This window comes from Heterocephalus glaber, unplaced genomic scaffold (genome assembly GCF_053883595.1).
Source record: "Heterocephalus glaber isolate CG9 unplaced genomic scaffold, H.glaber_assembly_v1.0 deba00000281, whole genome shotgun sequence".
In the NCBI taxonomy this organism is placed as follows: Eukaryota; Metazoa; Chordata; class Mammalia; order Rodentia; family Bathyergidae; genus Heterocephalus; species Heterocephalus glaber.
This window is the reverse complement of record NW_028258139.1, coordinates 33,650,922-33,675,449: the sequence shown is the minus strand read 5'-3', so window position 1 is coordinate 33,675,449 and position 24,528 is coordinate 33,650,922. Positions and strand designations below refer to the sequence as shown.

The window sequence follows — 24,528 nt, the reverse complement described above, 5'->3', positions numbered from 1 at the left end:
CTTAAGGTGGGGAACAAGGGCAGATATGCTTACTCTTCATCTGTCCATTAAACTTTGAAACATAGGCCTAAACCAAAATAGTCTGGCAATAAAATGACACAATTGGGATAGGATTGGCAAGGCAGAAGCAAAATCTTTATATGTAGATGAAATGATCATCTACAGAGAAAATACTAAGAAATCTCTAGGAGTCCCTAGAACTTGTATTTGAATTTAGCAAGATTAGAAAACACAAGGTATATATAAAAATTCAGGTCTATGTATATTTGTTATAAATGAAGAATTGGATATTGAAATTTACAAGTTATGTAGGAGTAAAAAGGACCTACAAAAGTAAAAAGAGAAAGAAAAAAAGAAACAGTGTTGGAAGACGTTTAGTACCTAATTTTAAGACTTCCTCTAAAGCTACAGTAAATCAAGGCAGTGTTGATGTAAGGAAAGACATATAGATCATTGCAATAAAACAGAGAATCTAGAAATAGAACCACACATATATGATCCTCTGAGTTTTGAAAGATTATTTAACATTAACATTGTATAGAACATAAACTCAATGCAAGAGCAGAGAGAAAGATAGTGTTTTCAGCAAATGGCACTAGAACACATGGTATCCGTATATAAAAAATTAACATCAACCCTTTATTTCCATACATAAAAATAACTTGAAAGGATCTTTGAACCTAAATATGAAAGCCTAAAAGTATAAAACTTTAAGAAGAAATTATAAGGGAAAATATTTATGAATTTACGGTAGGCAAGAACTACCTAGGATACAAAAAACATGATGTATAAAAGAAAAAAAATTGATAAATGAGATTCCATCAAAATTTAAAAATTAAATGACATCATGAAAATGAAAAGTAGTCCTTAAACAGGCCATATTTACAATGCATATAACCTATGAGCAGAATATATAAAGAACTCTTACAGTTCATTAATAGACAACCCAATTAAAAAGCAGACACACGAAAATGATTAAATAGCCAGTACAGCACAAGGAAAGGTGTGCAACACTAGAATCAGAAAAATACTAATCAGTACAATAACAAGACTGAATTATACACTCATGAGGGAGATGAAGCTCAAAGTTTAAAAAGCCTTGTCATGGCTTTTTCTTTTTGTTGGATTCTCCCCCTTTGCGTTTAATTTGTCACGCCCAATGGATTCATTCTGCTGGGCTTCCTGGGGTTGTGATCTTCATTGTCTTTTCCTAGGATATTGTCTAAAATTTTTTGGAGTGTTGGTTTGGCATTCATGAAGTTCCTGAGGTGCTCTTTATCATCAAAGTATCTTATTTCTCCATCAATTTTGAAAGATAATTTTGCAGGGTACATCAGTCTGGGTTGAAGGCTGTTTTCCTTTAGGGCTTGAAATACATCACTCCAAGCTCTTCCTGCCTTGAGGGTTTGCATTGAGAAGTCTGCTGTGATTCTGATGGACTTTCCTTTGTATATGATTTGTTTCTTTTCTCTCACTGCTTGTAGAATTTTGTTCTTCTGTTGGGTTTCTGGAATCCTATTATATGCCTATGTGTAGATTTTTTTTTGATCAAGGCTAACTATCTGTATGTCAAGTTCTTTTCCCCTCCTTGGGAACTTTTCTGCCATCACTGCTGTGAACAGTTTTTTTTAATGTCATCTGCACTCTCTCCTGTCTCTTCGTTGACTCTGATCAGTCTTATATTATTCTTCTTTGCATCATCTAGCAGCTGCTGGATTGATTTCTCATGTTCCCTTACAATTTTAAAGCAATTTTTCTTTTCCTGGTCACTAATTGCAATCTTATCTGCTATATCTGAAATTCTGTCCTCACATTGGTTCATTCTGCTGCGTAGACTTTCGATGGAGTTTTTAATCTCTTGGAAATCTGTTTGTACCTGTTTTATGGATTCCATTTGTTTCCTATGTTAGGATTCCATCATGTTCCTCAGATCCTCTATTTTTTTTATCTGTGTCCTCTCTAGATTTATTAATCATGTCATGCACTATGGGCACAGCCTTTGCTGTTATCTGAGAAATTATGTCTGATTTCATTTTTTCCAGATCCTCTCTTGTTGACAGTTCAGGGAGTCCAGGGGGTTGAGTAACAGATTGTTCCATCTTGTTTTCCTTTGGGGTTGCTGTAGGTGATCTTGAAGTCTGCTTTTGAGGCTTGTTTACGTGCCTTCTCATTTCCGGGGGGGGGGGGGCGGTGCGCCCTGCTGGCGCCCACTTGGCTCACCTCCTCTGCTGTAGAAGTGGTGGAATGGTGGCAGGGACCCTCCTCCTGGGCACTGGGATTGGCTCACCTCCTCTGTCCTTGGAGTGGTGGGACATTTCTCTGTTTATTTGCCATCAATAAATATTTTTTGACAATGTCTGTTAAAATATTTTTCTCAATTTTTATTGGACTGTTTTCTCATTATTGAGCTACAAGAAATCTTTAATATATTCTAGATACAGGTCCTTTATCAGACATTTGCCTTGCATACTCTATTTTCTTTAAGTAGGGGACTTATCTTTTCATCTTCTCAGCATCTATGGAACAAGTTTTTAATTTTGATAAAGTTCAAATTGATACTTTTTTCTTTTGTGTTTGAAATTTTTGTGCCCTGTATAAAATACCCTTCCCTAATCCAAGGTCATAAAGATTTTCTCCTACATTTTGTTCTAGAAGTTCTACCATTTGGGCTATTACATGTGGGCTTATGATTCCTTTTAAGTTAATATTTATACATAGTGCAATATTTGGGTTAAAGTTCCCTTCTAAAAAAGGGTATTTATTTCAGACCATTTGTTATGAAAATTACATTTTCTTTACTGAGTTGCCTTAGCACTTCCATCAAGTCAGATTATGTATCATGAATCTTCTCTAGACTCTGTTCCAGTAACCTATGTGACTATCCTTTACTCAATAACAATATCATGGTTGGTAAATCTTTATTTACAAGTCTTAAAATTTCCCTACTTAGTTCTTACTTTTCAAAAGTGTTTTGGCTATTCTAGGGCTCTTCTATACAGATATTGGAAAAATCTACCAATTCCACACCCCCCACCCCCGTCCCTTTTGGGATTTTTGACTAGTTTGTTGAATATACAGCCAATTTCAGTGGGAAGAGACATCTTAACAGTATTGAATTTTTCAATCCATTAAGTCAGTATATGTATTTTCATTTATTTAAGCTACCTTTCATTTTCTACACATATTTTAGTTATCAGCATAGAAATTATATATTTCATTAAATTTATCACTATTTCACATGTTTAGTGTTATTATACTTGGTATTTCTTAAAAATTTCTTTCAAATGTTCATTTTTAAACCTACACATGAGACTTATTTTAACTTACTTAACGAGGACCTCCAGGAATATGGTAAATAAGAACAATGAGAGAGGGTACCTTTGCCTTGCTCTCTAAGGAGAAAAGCAAAGCATTCAGTTTCACCATTAAGTAGTATATTGCCTATGGATTTTTCATTAATGTCCATTTTTCATTAATGTCCCAGTTTACTGCTTAGGTTTTTAATCAGTGGATGTTGAATTTTGTCAAGTTCTTCTTCTGTATCTACTGAGATTATATTTTTTCCCTCCAATGTGTTGACATCATCAGTTATACTGATCATTAAATGTTCAAGCAACTTTACATTCCCAAGACATGTACTCTTTGGTCATGAGGGATAATAGTATATTTACACAGTACAGGAATGTTAACTAGTATTTTACTAGGACTTTATATCTATGTTCATGATATATATTGGTGTTTAATTTTCTTATGTCTTTGCTTAGTTTGGATATCAAGATAATGCTGGTCTCAACTGTAGGACAGCAATACCTCAGTAACTATTTTCTAGAAAAGTTTGTGTAGAATTGTTATTACTTCCTTTAATGTTTCATGTAGCCATGTTCACATGAAGCCATCCAGACTTAAAACAGTCTTTGCTGGAGGATTTTTAATAGAAAAACAATTTCTGTGATACATATAATATTCAGGGTACTTCTTATTGAGTTAGATTTAGTAGGTATGATTTTTCTGGAATTCGCCTACTTTACCTAAGTTAACTTTGTTGGAATAAAGTTACTTGTAATAGTCCTTTATTAGCCTGTGAATGTATACAGATGGAATGTGCCATGATACTTTTTTCACCAATAGTGATAACTATCTTCTCTCTTTTTTATAAGTTTTTATGATTCTTTCAAAGAACCAATGTTCAGTTGTATTCTCTCTACAGTTTTTGTTCTCGGTGTCATTGATTGTGCTTTTGTCTTTATTAAATTTCTTCCATTTTGCCTGCCTTGGTTTAATCTGCTCTTTTTCTAATTTCTTAGTGTGGAACTTCAGATCACTGATTTGAAAACTTTCTTCTTTTCTAATGTAATCATTTAACGCTATAAATTTCTCTCTAAGCAGAGATTTAGGTGCACAGCACAAATTCTGGCACATTTCATTTAATTCAAAATATTTTCTAATTTTCTATCTGGCTTCCTCTTTGATGCATGTATTATTTTTAAGGTATACTGATTAATTTCCAAATATCTAGAGAAATCTATTATGAACGAGGAACTTACAAATCTCTTAACTGAGGTCAACACACTGTAAAAATTTTAATTATGGTAAATATTTAATTGTAGGGCCTAAAAATAGTTAATAAAAGATAACTGATAGAAACATTATATGAACATTATTTTCACTAAAAATGGTTAAAATATTTTTACATTCTATATATTTTAACAATAAAAAGCAAATAAAAACAAAAGAGAAAATAATCTTCACTGGTGTGCATTATAATTCAATAACTCACATTTGAGAAAGGGGTTTAAAAAGTCTATTAAAAGGAGATGTTAGTATTATTAATTCTTTTAAACTCAACAAAAATTAAAACATAAATTGATATTTTACTCCACCCTTCCCCATCTCCAACAAAACCAAACCTTCCTTCTTTATTTTTTCGCACAGGAATGCAAAGTTTTGTCTTTAGTATCTTCATTTCCCCACTGGCTGCAATACTATAAGAGGGAAAGGAAGAGGAAGGATTTTCAATAGACTGCCATTAGCCAAATAACTATAGAGCTGGTTGAACACACGTACACATGCTAACATATACAGTACATACATATAATCCTAAAGCTCAAGCTCAAATAACTAAGTCAGATATATTAAACATTCCAATTCCTTGACATGTAAATCAAATCTTATCACTCTACTTAACTGTCCAATGGCTCCCACTTTACAAAAAAAGCCAAAGCAAAGGCTTTACAATGCCCCAGAAAGGCAAGGATTTATGTTTTGGTCACCTGTGCAACACAAGCTCTAAGAACATTATAGATACTCAATAAAACAGTTGTTGAGGGCCGGGAATTTGGCTCAGTGGTTCCGCTGCCTGCCTCTTGCAAGCACAAGGACCCGAGGTTCGATCTCTGGTACCGAAAAAAAAGTTGTTGAAAGAATGACATCCAATGTTTGGGTGAGATCCCACAGAGAACAATATTCTTGGCATATCAAATAATGAGGAACAGAAATTGGATCCTAAAAAACTAAATTTTACATACAGATGCCAAACATCAAATACAACCAAATATAAGGCAAAGTTCCTGGTCCAGGGATTTAGCTCAGTGGTTCTGTTGCCTGCTCTGCAAGCACAAGGTCCAGAGTTTGAGCCCCAGTACTAAAAAACAAAACAAAACAAACAAACAAAAACTACTTGCAAAGTTTCTCACTCACCACCAAAAAAACTCATCAGAAAAACGACAGTCACCTTATGCTTGCTTTGTTTATGGGAGACACATAAGCTCAAAACAATGAAAGTCTAGCACATAGTTTATATGAAAGTCATAGGACAATAATTTTTAAAGAAATGTATAAAGATTAAAAATGTATTCCTGGAATTACTCATCAATTCTAAATGCTGGGTGTCACTGATAAAAAGCCTTTTAAAGATTACTTTAAAAAACACTTAGAAAATGACTTCATTGTGGAGATCAATGATACTTACATAAAAACAAACTGGAAACTCCAAGAATCTTAAAGTTATAAGAGCAAGTATTTATGGATTAATACACAAACATCATATAGACTGCTTTTCATCTCCCAAATAAGTGAGAAGATGAGCTCTGGAAAACTGTATCACATGACTCAAAAAGTAACTGAAACGTTGAAGACATTAATGGTTAAGGTACCTATGAACAATCAGAATAAAATTATTTCATAAAAAATGAGAATGAAAATATTTTAAATTACTTTACAAAGTAAGTAGACATCGAAGTAATTCCTCTACATCTTAAAATTTATATTTAAGAAGTGGATTATACTGAATTCCTTGCTTTGTAAGGGCTCAAAAACCACTTCACAGGACTGATATATTAAAATTTCCCATTAACTAAGTTGTTTTTTGTTTACTGTTCTTTTTTCACTTAATCTGATTTTTTAAAAAAGGTTTCCAAATTATTCAGATAACTCCTGGAAAATGTACTGCACTCTGAAAGCTGTCATTAAATAGTACTTATTTTAGAATAATTTTACTACACATATGTGAAGTGAAAATCCATGCCCATGAAAAAAATTCTCCTTAATTGCCCTGTTGTGCCTCCTATATGCTTTCATTCCATGGAACAATTTTCTGGAGTGTGACTCCATGAAGTATATACCCTCTTTATCTAGAGGGCCACTGTTGCAATTCAAATTTTTATCAGTTTCTTTCACTTTTTTCTTCTATTACTTCTTTGTGTGTTATATATGTGACTAGCAATTGAACGCAGGGCCTTTGCACTAAGCTACATTTCAAACCCTTTTAAAAATATTTTATTTTGATACAAGATCTAAAAGGGTCTCCTTAAGTCGCTAAGTTGCCCAGGTTGGGCTTGAACATTGGATCTTCCTTCCTCAGGCTCCCAGAGTGCTAACACTATAGATATGTGTCAATATCCTGGGCTGTATTGGCTTCTTGGATGCACTTTCTAAAATTAAAAAAAATATAAAATACTGAAAGTATTGTTTTAACAGAGATCTGCTTAATTTTTTAATCCAGTACATCTTTCATATAAATTTTTAGAGATTTTAAAAAAACCCAGAAGAGCTTCATTCTCTATTTGCACTAATGATGGAATAAAACAGTAATCAGGAAAACTTTTTATCTAAATTACTTAAAGACTTAAAAAGTCTACCATAACAGATTATATAATTTCTTCATATATTTTTTAGAAAGCACCAACCATCTCAAATTTGTGCTTCTATTCACCACCTAATAAAACAACAACTCTATTCTCTTAGAGTTGTAAGGCAAATTGCTTTAAATCCTCTTTATTCATGCCTCAGAATAGTGGAGTTGTACATTACAATTTTTTTTTTTAAATATGGATACCTGGAGCACCCGGAAGTAAGCTCCCTGCCTCCATCCCAGGCTCCTAGGGCAGTGAAGCTGAGCTGGTCCCAGAACCCGGAAGGAAGCTCCCCCGCTGTCATCCCAAACTCCTAGGGCAGAGAAGGTGAGCCGCTTGGGCACCAGAAGCACCCCCCCCCCGCCCCGTGGAAATGAGAAGACACATAAACAAGCCTCAAGAACAGACTTCTGGATCACCTACAGCAACCCCAAAGGGAAACAAGACGGAACACTCTGATACTCAACCACCTGGACTCTCTGAACTGGCAACAAAAGAGGATCTGGGAAAAATGAAATCAGAAATAATTACTCAGGTAACAGCAAAGATTTTGCTCATGGTGCAACACATGATTAATAAATCTAAGAGAGGATACAGATAAAAAAATAGAGGATCTGAGGAACATGATGGAATCCCAACATCGGAAACAAATGGAATCCATAAAACAGATACAAATAGATCTCCAAGAGATTAAAAACTCCATCAAAAGTCTGCACAGCAGAACGAACCAATGTGAGGATAGAATTTCACATATAGAAGATAAGATTGCAATTAGTGAGGAGGAAAAGAAAAATTGCTTTAAAATAGTAAGGGAACATGAGAAATCAATCCAGCAGCTGCTAGACAATGCAAAGAAGAATAACATAAGACTGATTGGAGTCAATGAAGAAAGAGGAGAGAGTGCAGATGACATAAAAAAACTCTTCACAGAAGTGATGGCAGAAAAGTTCCCAAGGAGGGGAAAAGAACTTGACATAGAGATAAGTGAGGCATATAGGACTCCAGCTAGCCTTAATCAAAAAAAATCTACACATAGGCATATAATAATTAGGATTCCAGAAACCCAACAGAAGAATAAAATCCTACAAGCAGTGAGAGAAAAGAAATAAATCACATACAAAGGAAAGCCCATCCGAATCAAAGCAGACTTCTCAATGCAAACCCTCAAGGCAAGAAGAGCTTGGAGTGATGTATTTCAAGCCCTAAAGGAAAACAGCCTTCAACCCAGACTGATGTACCCTGCAAAACTATCTTTCAAAATCGATGGAGAAATAAGATACTTTGATGATAAAGAGCACCTCAGGAACTTCATGAATACCAAACCGGCACTCCAAAAAATTTTAGACAATATCCTAGGAAAAGACAATGAGGATCACAACCCCAGGAAGCCCAGCAGAATGAATCCATTGGGCGTGACAAATTAAACGCAAAGGAGGAGAATCCAACAAAAAGGAAAAGTCATGACAAGGCTTTTAAAACTTTTGACTTCATCTCCCTAATGAGTGTATAATTCAATCTTATTATTGTACTGATTAATATTTTTCTGATTCTAGGATTGCTCACCATTCTTTGTGCTATACTGGCTATTTATCATCTTATGTCTACATTTTAATTGGGTTGTCTATTAATGAGCTCTAAGAATTCTTTATATATTCTGCTCATAGGTTATATTCATTGTAAATATGGTCTGTTTAAGGACTACTTTTCATTTTAATGATGTCATTTAAAGTTCTAAATTTTGATGGAATCTCATTTATCAATTCTTTTTCTTTCATACATCATGTTTTTTGTATCCTAGGTAGTTCTTGCCTACCCTGAATTCATAAATATTTTCCCTTATAATTTCTTCTTAAAAGTTTTATACTTTTAGGCTTTCTTCTTTAGGTTCATAGATCCCTTCAAGTTATTTTCATGTATGGAAAAAAAGGGTTGAGATTAATTTTTTATATATGGATACCAGGTGTTCTAGTGCTGTTTGCTGAAGACACTATCTCTTCCTCAGCTCTTGAATTGAGTTTATATTCTATAAAATGCTAATGTTAAATAATCTTTCAAAACTCAGTGGACCATATATGTGTGGTTCTATTTCTAGATTCTCTGTTTTATTCTAATGATCTATATGTCTTTCCTTACACCAACACTGCCTTGATTACTGTAGCTTTAGAAGAAGTCTTAAAATTGGGTGCTAAACGTCTTCCAACACTGTTTTTGTTTTTGTGTTTGGCTTTTCTGGGTCCTCTGTACTCCTACATAACTTCTAAATTTCAATATCCAGTTCTTCATTTATAGCAAGTATACACAGACCTGAATTTTTATATATACCTTGTGTTTTCTAATCCTGCTAAATTCAAGTACAAGTTCTAGGGGCTCCTAGAGATTTCTTAGTATTTTCTCTGTAGATGATCATTTCATCTACATATAAAGATTTTGCTTCTGCTGCCAATCATATCCTAGTTGTGTCATTTTATTGTCAGACTACTTTGGTTCAGACCTATGTTTCAAAGTCTAATGGACAGATGAAGAGTATGCATATATGAAAGCATTGTATCGTCTCCATTCATAGAAGGAGTTTTTGTTGGAAGTATGGAGTACATGTCTTTGATCTGTTGAGAAGGTTCTGTTCTACTTCTAGTCTCCTGATAGCTTTTACCATGACCAGCTGTAGAATTTAGTCCAACACTCTTTCTCCAACTAATGACAGGATCATATGGCTTTCTCCTTTCCTCTGTTAAAATGATTACTTTTGGGGGTGGATCTTCCAATGCTGAACCAACACTGCCATCCCTATAACAAAACCACTTTCTACATACTGCCAAATCTGACTTCTAAGAGTTTGTTTTGTTAAACAAATTTCTATCTATGTTCATACTTTTTTCTTCTATTATCTTTATCCAGTTTTAGGATTAGCACAATGTTGAGTTCCTAAAATGAGGGGAGAAGTGTTCCTTTTTTTTTCTGCTTTAATTGTTTGATATAATTCATCAGTTAAAATGTTTATGAGCCTGCTGTTGTCATATAGGTAGGTTTTCAAGCTAGGAATATACCTTCTTTTATAGGTGCTATTCAAATTTTATATTTCTTCCAGAGTTAGTTTCATTAATTTGTCTTCCAAGGTGCATCTTAGAAGTTGTCAAATTTATTTCAAATCAGATTTTTGTAATATGCTTTCTATATCCTTTTAAATTCTGTAAAATCTGTGGTAATGTCTCCTAGATCTTAATATTGTAATTTAAAAAATATATAACTGATATTGTGTAACAGGAAGAAAAGGTCTAAAAGAGTAGGGGAATTGGGAGGGGTAGGGGAAGGGAAAAAAGGGAAAGGAAAAAATATGAGAAGAGGAAAAAATGGATACAAGGTCTTTGCAAATAGGGAAGGGAGGGCAAGGGAAAGAGAAAAAAAATAAGAACCAAGAGACTCATGTAATGGTACAAGATCCCAATGATGAATGTAACTGTATTGTATACCTAAAATGTACCAATAAAGTTAATGGGGGAAAAAAAAAACCTTATTCCACTTGTTTTACAGCAGCATAATTCATAATACATAAATCTTAGAAGTAGCCTATATGTCCATCAACAGATAAACTGATAATGAAAATGTGATTAGAGACATTTATAGCTAAATGGATGCACATTGAGTTGATACTCTTAAGTGACATAAATAAGACACACGTGTAAATAACGAATAGTTTCTCTTGTGTGAGAAACTGAGAGTGTAAATAAGGACTAAAAGGTATAATAGATAATGTGAAATAGGAAGAAAAAGGACAAAGGGGAAGAGGAAGTGGGAGGGGTAGGAGAAAGGAAAGAAGGGAATGGAATTAATATGAGAAAATGAAAAAATGGAAACAAAGTCTTTGTAAATGGGGAGGGATGGAGGGGTTGAAGGGAGGGCAGAGGAAGGGTGAAAAAGCAAGAACCAAGATGGATTATATAAAGTTGTAAATTTCCAATGATGAATGTCATTATAATGTATACCTAAAATGTACCAATGAAATTAAATTAAAAACATAATAATTACATTTAACTATAGTAACTAAAAGATTAAAAAATCAGCTATCTACATGAAACACACTTTAAAGACAAAGACATGTTAATAGAATTGAGAAAGATAACCAAGATACATCATGCAAAGATACAAGTTCCCAATGATGAATAACTGCACTGTACACCTAAAATGTACCAATAAACCTAACAGAAGGAAAAAAAAAAAAAGAATTGAGAAAGATATAAAAACAGCCTCAAGAATGGTAGTAAAACAATTAGTATTTTTAAATTATTATTTTATTATTATTACTTAATTACTAAGCACATTTAAGTCAAAACAAGGAATATACAAGACCTGGTGGCACACACCTCTAATCCCAGCATTCTGAGAGGCTGAGGAAGGAGGATCACATGTTTGACCCTAGCCTGGACAACTTAGTAAGATCTGGTCATAAAAGTATTTATTTATAAATAAAATAAAATAAAATAAAATGATCTGGGATATAACTCAGTGTAAAGGCTCTGAGTTCAATCCCCAGTACTGGAGGGGAAAAAAACCAAAACACTAAACTAAAAACAAGAAAAACACAGGAATATAGTGGTACATTGGTTCACAAACCACTTTTGTTTGAAGACAATTTGGCTCACAAACAAAGATATTTGGCAAAACTTTGTTTTTGTGTGCAAACTCTCCATCAGGTGACAAACATGACTGTGACCATCTACCCTGCATAAACACAAACCTGGCCATCTTTTCCAAAATCAAAGAGCAAATTAAGTTCCTGAACCAAGGTACCACTGTATCAGCAAAGCTAAAGAGGAGCATTTTGTAATAATGAAAGAATACACACCTGAAAAGTGTTTCAAAATGTACATGAAGCAAATAATTGACAAAAAGTATGGGCCTTTCTACAACTACAGTTGGACATTTCAAAATCTGTCTCTCAATAAGCATTAATAGAACAAGCAGAAAGAAAACCAGAAAGACTATAAGACTTGAACATCATTAACAATCTAACTGACATTTATGGAACACTTAATAATTATAGAGAATACACTCTTTTCTGTTAAGACTGCAAACATTTTACAGCATTTGGCTTTAATATTTATTTGCTTTTGATTTTCACTGTAGACCTAGATAAAGACAGCTATATGCCATAACTTAAATGTTAGGCTGCTCTGGAATTTCCTCCAACAGATTATTAATCTACCACCCCTAGTCTCAGCCTCCTGAAAAGTCTCAGGACACGGACAAAATGGAAGATAAATTTTCTGCCACAATGTAATACACATGGCCTCTAGTCCACTGCTGATAGAGTCTATTTTCAAACTGAAACTTCCTGAGCCTGGTCTTTACTGTCTCTATTTCTATCAGTAGTCTGTGAGCTCATATCACAATCTCGTCAAACTCTGCTTAAAGCAATCTAAGGTTTCTCTAGCTCATTTCTCCAACTCCTTCCACAACCATGTTTCAACTGCTTCTAAACCACAGGGCTATGAGTTAGGAGATTAGGGCACAGCGGACTGGGGAAGTAGGTGTAAGACATATGCAAAGAACAGTTCCCAAAGTCCTGCACATAGACTTCTTGGGAGAACTTGGGCAGTGTTTGATAGGACAGCCCAGACCTGACATCACCCTGAGTGGGAGATAAAAAAGGACCGCTGCCATTGAGTTCTCCCCTACTGTGTTCTCTCTACCACAGTAGAGTGTACTTTTTCCTACTTTTACTCAGCCCAAACTCACTCTGCAGAGCATGTTTCTTTTCCTATCTTTAATAAACGTAAAACCTTACCACCATTTTTGCTTGTCTTGACTAATTCTTTGCGCAGGACAGAAAGAACCCAGAAAACCACCTCTAGAAGGAAATGTCAGCACGCCCAAACCTCGTATGAGGTAGCTATAGTCACATCAATGACCCAACTCTTGGTACCCAATTCTGTCTTATTTTCTCATCCCTGGATACAATAACTGATACTCACAATTTAAAGCAAGAGACGTTTATTTGGGCTCACTTTCACTCCATAGTCATCTGGCTCCAAGGCAGGAGCAAGATGGCAAAGGGGCATGGTGGAGGAAAAGGTGCTCAAACTGTGGCAGCCATGAAGCAAAGAGAAAGTAGGATCCAGGGACAAGAGTACACCCTTCCAGGTCATACCCTCCAAAGGCTCGCCTCCAACAGGCCTCACCTCCTAAAGGTTCATTCAATTATAAACTAATTAACTGATTAATATCACCCATGATCCAATCACTTTCCACACACAAGAATATTGGGGAACATTTTAGATGTAAACCGTAACACTTGCTTCTCCAAAAAGGATAGAATCATAGATAACAAATGATCTGAGTGACTTTCTCAATTCTCTCAAGGATGGTATATAAATACTACCATTAAAAAAGCACAGGAAAGCATGCCCAAAAGTCTTAGGTATTACAGCTTATTTTTTTACTGAAATCCCAGTTGAGAAACACAGAATGAATCAAAGAGGAAAATTAGAAAGGGGAAATTAGAAAACATTTCGAAGTGAATCCTAATAAAAATACAGCATGTCAGAATTTATGGTTTACATATAAAGCATGCACACAGAAAAATGTACAGCTTATAATGTTGTTAGTGAAAGAAAATATGAAAAATGATAATCTAGGCTTCCAAATAAAGAAGCCAGAAAAACAATAACAAATTAAATCTAAAGTAAGAGAGAATAATAAACATAAAATAGCCCTCTAGCTAATGAAAAAACTGAAATTTTAATTAAAATCCTCCCCACAAACAAAACTCTGGGTACAGATGGCTTCATTAGTCAATTCAATCAAAGAATCAATTCTACGTAAACTTTTAGAAAGCAGAAAGAAGGGTATGTTCGCCATCAGTTTATCAGGTTAGCATTTCCCTGATACAAAAAGTGGTCTAAGATATAAGAAAGCAAAGACCAATATGCCTTGTAAAGGACAATAATCCTTTACAAGATATTAGTTTTAATCAAGTCCATCCATATACAAGAGGAGTCCTACATTATAAACAAATGGAGTTTATTGCAAGAATACAAAAGGTTGGTTTAAAATCCAATCAATTCATATAATCCATACAATAAAGAAACAAAGGAGGAAAAGCTCAGGATCATCCCAAAAGGACCAGACAAAACTCAACACCTTTGAAGGACAAAAATAAGTCTTAACAAAGAATTAAAAGGAACATCCTCAACCAGACAGAGGAATTAAAAAGAAAAGTATGGATAACATCATACTTAATGGTAAAAGACAACACTTTTTGCCTTGAGATCAAGAAGGTGGCAAGGATGTCAACATCAACAATTCTATTCAATATTTCACCTATGGCAATAAGTAATAAAGAATTAGAGGGCATAGAGGTAGACACTAACTTTATGGTATATAATGTAATTGAAAAAGTCATTTAAATTTAAAAAATCTATTACAGTAAAAGACACATTAGTGTTTATTCCTCTCAAAATACTCTTCCTTACTTCAAATGCTACTTTCTGAAGCAGTTCTGGAAGTTTGCTTGTCTTTAATTGTGCTCAATGTCCTGAATGGATTCAAAACATTTACCTTTTATGATCATTTTGACTCTGGGTAAGTGCCAGATTCAGTCAATAAGGTGGATGAGGGGCTGGGGATTTAGCTCAGTGGTGCCACCACCTGCCTCCCAAGTGCAAGGTCCTGAGTTTGATCCCAGGTACCAAAAAAAAAAAAAAGTGTGGATGAGGACACACCATGATGTTTTTACAAGCCTGCCTTTTCCTTTAAATGTCACCTGGAAACACTAGTTACCATTATTTTTTTACCATACTTCGCAAAAATATTGAATGTAAGGATTCCACAGAAATGGTCTTCTCAAGCCTAAATTTTGAGAAATAAGAGTTCTCCAGATCACCCACTATGCCTATGAAACTATGGACTATAAAAATCTCAAAATTCACCAAGTTTCCAAATTTGGATCTGATTGCCATTTAACTTGATCCATGCATACTACATATACTTTTCTGTACTATATTCCTGCCCTTGGTCTTCATCAACTAATTCTGCCTTTGTAGTTTTATTTTTTGTAGCGCATACACTCATAAAGTACTTTAAATTATTTTAGAAGATGAAGTATATTTTACATAAATATATGTGATTTTCAAAAATTTAAAGACAAGCCAAGGCCCCTGTATTAAAGTCTTTTACATGTGCCCACATTACTTTTTCAGAGCACAAAATGGTGAGAAAGAAAGGCTAAGACGAGAAAACCCTAGGGAAGGGGTGAGTGCAGAAGGACTTGAAATAATGAAGACAGTGAGAGAGCAGCAGATAGACACCTGGAACAGAAAGAAATTAGGTAAGACACAAGGTAAAAGGTAAGCAGTTTAGACTATGTATTGTAAAGATAAATTTGGGGGACAGAATCAAATCATATACAGGTCAAGTGACAAATGGGAATTTAAATTTGATTCTTAAAAGTGAAGTAACACAGGGGCCGGGAATTTAGCTCAGTGGTTTTGCTGCCAGCTGCGTAAGTGCAAGGACCTGAATTCAATGCCCAGTACCAAAAAAGGAAAAAAAAAAAAAAAGTGAAGTAACACAGTAAAAGGAATTATTAAGCTTTTGAAAAACACAGACAATATATGCCATCATCTCCAATTTTTTATTTAGAAGTTACTAAAGCAACTTTTTTTTTTTTTTTTTGAGACAGCGTCTGGCTATGTAGTCCAGGCTGGCCTCAAACTCATGGTGATCCTCCTGCCTCAGCCTCCCGAGTGCTGGGATTACAGGCATATGCTATCATGCCCAGCTGAAGCAACTATTTTAAGAAATCTTAAACCATTTGGAACCGTCTAATTTTAGAGATATAACAAAACAACAATAAAAAGAAAATGTACCTGAAATGTTATACAAACCTTATAATCATTAAAACCCCAACCAACTGATCACCTGGGTTGATTTATAGTAATGACTTTAAATTCTACTTCCTCATTTCATATAGTCACTCAACCAAGCCATGAATTCAAAGACATTCTCAAGAGGAAAAAGAGGTTGGATTCTTCACTGTACAATAACTTAAAATGAAAAATATTTCAATGGTAAATCATTAAGACACCAGGAATAAAGCTATTCAAAGAGAATAAGATTATAACATGACAAACTCAACACAATGAAAAAGAAAGTCCATTAAGGAGTTTAGAAAACTTAACATCATTGCCAAATTCAGCATTCTCATTTATCTAACTTTCTGAAATACATATTCTTGGCAATTCATAAGATATAGAATGATGATCAAGCTGCCAAGTTTTTAAAAATTATACATGCAGGGCCGGGGATTTAGCTCTGTGGTGCTGCCACCTGCCTCACAAGCACAAGTTCCCAAGTTCCATCCCTGGTAACAAAAACAAAACAAAATTATACATGCAGCATCTAATCTTAACATTTGGGACATTTAGCAGAGTGAATTTTCACAGAAGAGATGACCTTTCCACTCAATATTATCTCCCTTTATTTTATATCATGAAGAAAAAAAAAATTGAGAGAAACTGAGAAACACGCCTTAAAAAATAAATAGAACACAAAATTTTAACAGGAGCACCTTTCAATGTGAACCCTTAAATACATATGTTTGGAAAATTACTAGTTTTCTTTCTTTCTCCTTCCCTTCTTTCCTTGCTTTTTGTTTGTGATGTGTAGTAAAAGTTCAAACCCAGGACCTTTTGTATGCTAGGCCAACTGCCCTAACATTGAGCTACAGTTCCAGCCCTAAACTAACATGTTAAATAATATACAACAATTTAGAAACTTTATTTTTCAAACTAGCTTAATATGATAGCAGGAAATAAATTACAAACACAACATATGACAGGAACAGGAGAACCGGCAAAGGACAAATTCAAGGCTAGACATGGAAAACTTTAACAAAAACGAAATGAAAAGGTCCATGTGAAATTGAGTTAGGCAATACTCAAAACATCAAAGAGATGCCCAAAATCTGGATAACTGATGACAGGAATATTTGTCATGATGACATAGACATCAGGTACCAAAAAAGAAAAAAAGCTAAATGATATAATAATCAGAGACTGAAACAAGGGACCCAGATAGTACAGAACACCAAAGACAGATTAATATTGCCCCAACACTGTTTCTCATCTTAAGAGTACTTTAGAATGAGGGTCAGTAAAACGAAATGGCTTTTGTACAGTGGAAAGCAGAGATGTGTGTGTTAGTGCCACTTCATTTTCTCTATAAGAGACACATTGCTGATTCCAATGCCAATGTCCAGAGAAAACTGTAACAAAATTAGGCTAATATGAATATATATACTTGTATAAATATAAACATAACAAAATTACAAAGTAAATTTTACATGACTCAATTTTGCTACTATAACAGCGATTCATCAAAAATATGGTGAACAATTAAATTTTTTAAAATGTATTTTCATTAAAAGACATATTGCCATTATTCCTCCCCCAAATATTCCCTTTCACTTCAAGTACGCTAAACCTATCATTCTGGCCACTTTCTGAAGCAGTTCTAGGAAGTTTTTTTCTATGTGTGTTTACAAGTTGTGATAAAATGCATCCACCACATTCACCAGATCTGGCACCATGTAACTTCTAACTGCATTCCAAAATCAAAATGACCATGAAAGATGAACGTTTTGAATGGATTCAGGGTATCAAGCAGACACAACAAGGAAAAGTAAAGACACTCCCAAGAAAGGACTTGCAGAACAGCTTCAGCAAGAGCAAGAAGGATGGGATAAGTGTTCAAAACAAGGTATTTTGAGAAGAATTAATAGCAATTTGTCATTTACTGCGATAGATTTTTTTTTTTTAATTTAAACACAATGGTTATGTTTAGGTCACAGCTCATACAAACTGTTGTCTAACATCTTAGCTTTTAGATAAATGAATATACATATGATCTGAATCTTATTTTTTCATTTTCATAGACAATAAAATTGAACTAGTCTACATGAAAACCAAAGTGGTCCCTGTGATAAGACTAGGATAAAAGTGAAACCTTTTGAAAGCCTTTTATTTATTTTTTTTATAATTTTTTTTTTGGTACCGGGGGTTGAACTCGGGACCTTGTGCTTGCGAGGCAGGCGCCAGAACCACTGTGAAAAGCCTTTTAAATGAAAAATACTTGAAGTTGATGAATATTTTGTGTTTCAATTGCCAAAACAAGCCATCAGTTATTCGTGAACTTGTTCCTAATCATTCAGTAGAATTGCAATATATGGTATTTTCCAAAATTTCTATTTCAGTTTTTAATTATGATTTTATCAATATCAAAATATTATTACTAATGTTATTCTGCAAGCAACACAATTTTCTACTTATTTCTTCATTCTGAAGCCCACAAACTCCTTACTTTCAGAAATTCTAAGGTATGACCAATAATTTTAAGTAATATTCAAATTACCATGCAAATTTCCACACACAGTTTTTTCCCCACTTCTTAAACTTGTACTGTAGTTGAAGGTAGAGTGATGGGGGAGAGAGTGTCAGAGCTTAGAGAAATTGAAGGCATGTGATGAATTAAAAAATTCAATGCAATGGTAAAAGAATACATTTGCATCAAGCAGACTTGCATCTAAATTATTTTACCTGTTACCTACTGCTAACCTGGTAACTGACAGTTACTCAGGTGTGATCCATAGGACACATAGAATTCTCTAAATTTTTAGAGGGACTATGAGGTCAAAATCATTTTTATAACACTAAGATGGTTATCTGTCTATTTCACCATGCTGACAAGCCCACTGATGATACAAAAGCAATAGTGGCAATCTGCTGGCTTTTTAACACAAATCAAGACCAATCTACACTGGCTACAAATCACTATATTCTTCTCTGCCACATGCTCAATTTCTTTTCTTGATTTTTTGAGACAAGGTCTCACTCTGTAATCCAGGCTGTCCTTAAATTCAGGGTGATCCTCCTGTCCTAAATTCAGGGTCAGCCTCCCAAGTGCTGGGATTACAGGTGTGCACCACCATGCCCAGCCACTCACAATCTTTTAAAAAACATTTCACAAAGCCAGCTTTCCTTATGAAGCAATGAAATATCAGTCTTTAAAATTTTCAACCTTAAGGTTATGACTTTTTAATATTCTACGTGACAAACTGGGAAACATTGCTGCAACATACCTAAGTATGGTAGCTTTCTCAAGAAAAACATAAAATGTGTGTTGAACCTGTTGCTTTTTCTCGTGGAACACTTTCTTCGATGGACATAGTTATTCAGACTTATTTGATAAGCATTTTCTCAAAACAAATGAAATGAACCTGTCATTTCCAGAAAAATTTCACATTCTTTGTTGTTAATGTCAAAATTCAAGCATTCAAGTAAAACTACAATTTTTGGAAAATAAGGAAATGTGATTTTTTTTTTTTGGTACTGGGGATCGAACTTGGGTCCTTGCACTTGCTCAGCAGGCGGCAAAACCACTGAGCTAAATCCCTGGCCCTGGAAATGTGATTCTTTAAAAAATATAGAGGGCCGGGCATTTAGCTCAGTGGCACCACTCCTGCCTCGCAAGCACAAGGTCCTGAGTTCAATCCCTGGTACAAAAAAAAAAAAAAAAAAAAAAATCATAGAATACCACTGGATTTTAATCTATCACAGTACACGAAGTTCACTGATACTTCATGAGATGTTCCATTGAAACTAACTTTTAAGAAACTACCACTTGTGCGTGTGAAGAGTGGTGTAAAAGAATATCCATTATTATCTGAAAGGGCTACTGACACATTCTCTTTCTTATCCTCATCTGTGTGACATCAGATTCTTTTCAGAGACTTCAGCCATATAATGTTATTACAACAGTGAATATAAAAGCAGATCACAGTCTATCTTCTAGTAAGGCAAACTTCAAGAATATTTGCAAAAAAGTAAACTGTCACTCGTGTCTAGTTTCTCTTGGAAAATAATTTTTTAATGAAAGTATTTTCACAGGTTTAGTATCAATCATTTTTAAATGAATTCTGAATTTTAATTTCTAAAATGACAAATATTGACAGACATAACTCTCTTAAAAAGTCTTGAGTCCTCAAAAATTAAAGAGTTTATACTAAATATTGTGTTAAATGTTTACACAGACTACCCCATAGTTCCTCTTCTGTATAACTATGCCAGTTCCTCTGGCATAGTTCCTCTTCTGTATAACTTATATAATAAATGGTAGCTAATGTACTATGCCACCATGTAATTATATGGGCGTCCTATATGTATTATAAACATATCCAGACAGCTGGAAGTCTGACTCCAAGACCAATTTATTAACAGCCAATATATTTTTTTTTGGTACTGGGGATCGAACACGGGTCCCTGCGCTTCTGCAGCAGGCAGCGAAACCACTGAGCTAAATCCCCAGCCCTAACAGCCAATATTAATCTAACTCATGAAACCAAACCATCTCACAAATATTAACAAAAAGCACCTTGGGAAAGTCCTTTGGGTTGGTAAACTTGGAGGCCACATATTAAACCTCAAACAGTTATGCAAATCTGTGATGCTTAACAACTTTGTAGTGATCAAGCCACCTCTCACCTGAATTACCTCTTCAGTAAAGTGTTAAAAAAACAACTGTTCCTAACAATTCAAAACAAGTGTCAATGTTGTTGCATATACATGCAGATAATACGTGATCCAGACCTTTTCTAATTCCTGTTCCACAGTATCACTGACTACGATGAATGAATGTAGGACTAGTGGACTACTGGTCAACCTTGCCTTTACTCTTCACATACAACAGATTAATTTACAAATTACTAGTTACACTATTTTATTGCAAGCTGTATGGAATTCCCACAAACCATTAAAATATTTGGTCTTCACAAGGATTAACAAATAATGTAAATGTGTCTTTTACACATCATCTTCTACTTTCCCATCCATTTTTCAAAAATTGGTGTACGAACTCAATCTTGCAACTTCCACATCACCTATAAACTGTGACTTTCAAACAAGAGCTTCCACACTGTATAAAATAGTAACAGAAACATGCATGCATAGTATATGTAAGGATATATGTTAAATATGTACGTTGTATACACAGTTTGAAATGGTAAAGATAAAAACAATCCCAAAGGATAAAATACGAAAACGGGACTCAAGAGGATTTTCTTGACAACTCCACATTCATAAATAGACTACTTAAGGTACCTAGGTCAAGGGATATCTGCTGGCTGAAGTTTTCAGAACACATGAGTATCAGCTCTCTAAGGACATTGCTAAAAGCAGTTTTTAGAAGTATTCAGATGGAACCAATGAAGTAAAATATTAGAATATGAATATGCATTTGTATGCATCCTAAATTCAAGACTGTTTAAAATACCAACGGCAGACACATTTCTGCTCCTTCACCTTCATGAAACAAAATCAGCTATACTAACTGCCCTGAATTTCAAGTGCTTAGCACACTCAGGTATTCAATAAATAGCTGAAAATGACATTAGGACATTCAACTGTCCTACATGTCTTACCTTACTTACAAAATTTCTTGCTGAATGGGAAGTATTATTTTTATGAACTCAAATAATTTATATGATTAAACCTTTTAGTTGCTATGGAACTACAAGAATTAATCTGTACTATAGTCACTTATAATACTGATTAAGTCTCCCTGCTTTTTTTAACCCAGATTTAATATGAGCATCTTTTAAAAATTTTTGATTCAGGGCCAGGGATTTAGCTCAGCGGCACCACGACTGCCTTACAAGCACAAGGTCCTGAGTTTGATTCCCTATACTGGAAAAGAAAATTTAAGATTCAAAGGACCAAGTTACAAAGATAGAGAACAAATAGGAGTCCAATGTTCATTTAAAATTTTTTTTTTTTTTGTACTGGGGATCAAACTCAAGACCTTGCGCTTGCACGCAGGCACCCCCGGCAGACTCCAATGTTAATTAAATATAAGAAAAATCTACATAAAATTCCCTAGGTTCAATAAGTAAAACCACAAATATAGCTCAAAATTAGGTACAATAACATGAATGGCATTCTGGTATGTAGATGAACTACATTTACTGGATATTTATGTAAGGAATTATCCCTTTAAAAAAGATTTTTTTCTGGAAAGCTCATTATATATCAATTTGCTATATGAGGTGCTTTAGAAAATGGTACATGTCACCTCAGAGAGTCAGCAAATTTATTCTTTGTACTTTTATTTTTGGCATTAGGTCACTATAAGTACTCATAATTTTGAAAAATAATCCTTTTACTATTACTTGAATAATTTTCAAATCTAGCCTGTCAATTATTGACAAATACTAAATTAAATTACAGTATTTTAAGTAGAGAAAACTAATCACTTAATATGTTTGATGCAACAGGTATAAAGAAGCCAAATTAAGATAGTTGGAAAAATGAGAATAATTTAAACTGCAATGATTATTTAAATAGTGACAATGAATAAATTAGGTAATGCAAAATCTTGACGGCTTTAATGGAAATAATGAAAACTCAACTGTTAAGACAGTATTTTAAGAAATGTACTTAAAGCACAAAACTATGCTCAAGTGGGAATTTCACTAGAAAATTAAGACTTCTAATACCTGTTATATGCTAAAATTTTAAATAACTAAGAAAAGCTGACAGATTTATTGCAATCTATAAAGCATACTTCTATAAAATCGAAAGCAAAAATTAAAAAATGCAAATTAAAATGTTCCACTATAACTTTATAATCCTATTACTTTAAAAAAGTAAACCACTAAGTGTGTCATGTGATCACTGGTAATTAGTACTCTTAATGAAAGTGTATATTATTATTTTTAAGTAGAACATTTTAAAGGAAACTCACTAGTAGTATAAAAAAATTTTTTTGAGGAAAATAGAAATTAACCACACAATAGCTTTTAGGAAAGGGGGAAAGAGTGTGTTGGCAGGTGTCTCCAAGGAGGCAGAAAATAAAATGGAATCAGTTTTCACTCTGCAGAACAACCATGGGACTTGCTGCAATGTCAGCTCAGGCACACACTGAGGGACTCCAGAAAATGCTCATTGATCATGCAGCACTTTATAATGCGCATAGGCTTTTCTCTCCTGCTAACCCAGCTTGGCTTCCCTTTGCAGCCTCTCGCAACAAAAAAAAAAAAACAAAACTCTTCCGGAAGACAGTGAAATAGTTAATAAAATTATTTTACAGTCTTATGTATTAAGAATACCACTCACCACCGTGAAGCTCATCTGAATTCATTTTTTTTCTTAATGAGGAAAAAGGAAAAAAACCCTACAACCCTGTAGATAAAAAAATAGGATTTACATATCTATGCCTATAAATACAAATTTTTGGTAGTATACTACAACCAAGATCAAAATCAATTAGTTTCACTCTGACATGTAGTCCCTTGAACTGATTTATGCTCACATAGGTTCTTTTAAAACTGATACAACCTGAAAAAATAATTTAAAATTCACATGACTTAAAATTACAGGAAAATTTTATTGATAGTACTCTAGCATTAGTACTCTGAATTGTAGGGCTTTTAAATTGTCATAATTTATTTTATAATGATCAAAGTCAAACAAAAAATGCAGGACCAGAGTATACCACCTAAATTAATCAACTAGGCTTATATGCTTAGTTTTAAACTAAAATGACTACCTGTATTTAATAGTTAGTTGTAAGTACAGTGTTAGGCTTAGATATGTAGATGAATTATTACACATAAGATACTGAACCTACTCAAAGATGCTTTGCAGACCCCACCTTTTAATGAGTTAATCTAAAGGTCAACCTCAGCACAAGGCTTTTTATTAAGTACAAATCCTCTCTCCCCTTTTTCTCTACCAACAACCACCCACAATTTATGAAACATGAAGTTCAAACAAAATAAATCTAGACTTCTTTAGTAATCATGTGAATGTGACACATTCTCACACAGAATAAGGTCTGACCACGTCTTGCTTTTATGCACTGCCTCTCTTTGCTCTCTCTCCTCTAATCTATTCATCTGTAAAATAATTCCAGCAGGTAAGATTTCTTTGTTTAGATTTCAACTTTTATTTCATTTACAAATCTAGCCCTACCTCTAGAATGTCTTCTAGAACATATGCTTCCATTTCAGCCGCTGTCTCCACCATGTTTTATCAAACTGCCATGTTTCTTACTGCACTGTGATTAGATCATTGCCAGCAGGAACACTCCTCTGTGTCAGCAAGGGAACAGGAAATGGAATGTTCTATTATATGCCTAAAGCAGCTTAGCTGTTGACTAGCCAGGCATCTACCAAAAGAGCAGGGGGTGACTCGTGTATTTTTTAAAGATACAGAAGCTCTATTCCAAAGCAAAGTTCTGTCAAGTAATTTCAACAGCCAAGAATAAAAAAAAAGTAAGTTTACCATTTCAAATTATAAAATTCTAAAATTTCAAAAACAAAGTAATTGGATATATATGTACATTGTAA

The 24,528-nt window shown here is 34.1% G+C and overlaps 1 protein-coding gene across 8 annotated transcripts in view; it reads right to left on the bottom strand.

Annotated features, from left to right (window-relative positions):
• The window catches only part of Ankrd17 (ankyrin repeat domain 17), a 177,527-nt gene that overhangs the window by 124,756 nt on the left and 28,243 nt on the right, over positions 1 to 24,528 (bottom strand). The window contains exon 1 of one of the 8 annotated variants that reach the window (XM_013069621.3): positions 24,152 to 24,330. The exons of 6 other annotated variants lie outside the window; for them this stretch is intronic. In XM_013069621.3, coding sequence (XP_012925075.1) covers positions 24,152 to 24,205 — 54 coding nt within the window. In that variant the 5' untranslated portion in view covers positions 24,206 to 24,330. Of the gene's footprint in view, positions 1 to 24,151; positions 24,331 to 24,528 lie in introns of those variants that run through there. One more of the 8 variants, XM_087188321.1, reaches the window with a different exon arrangement.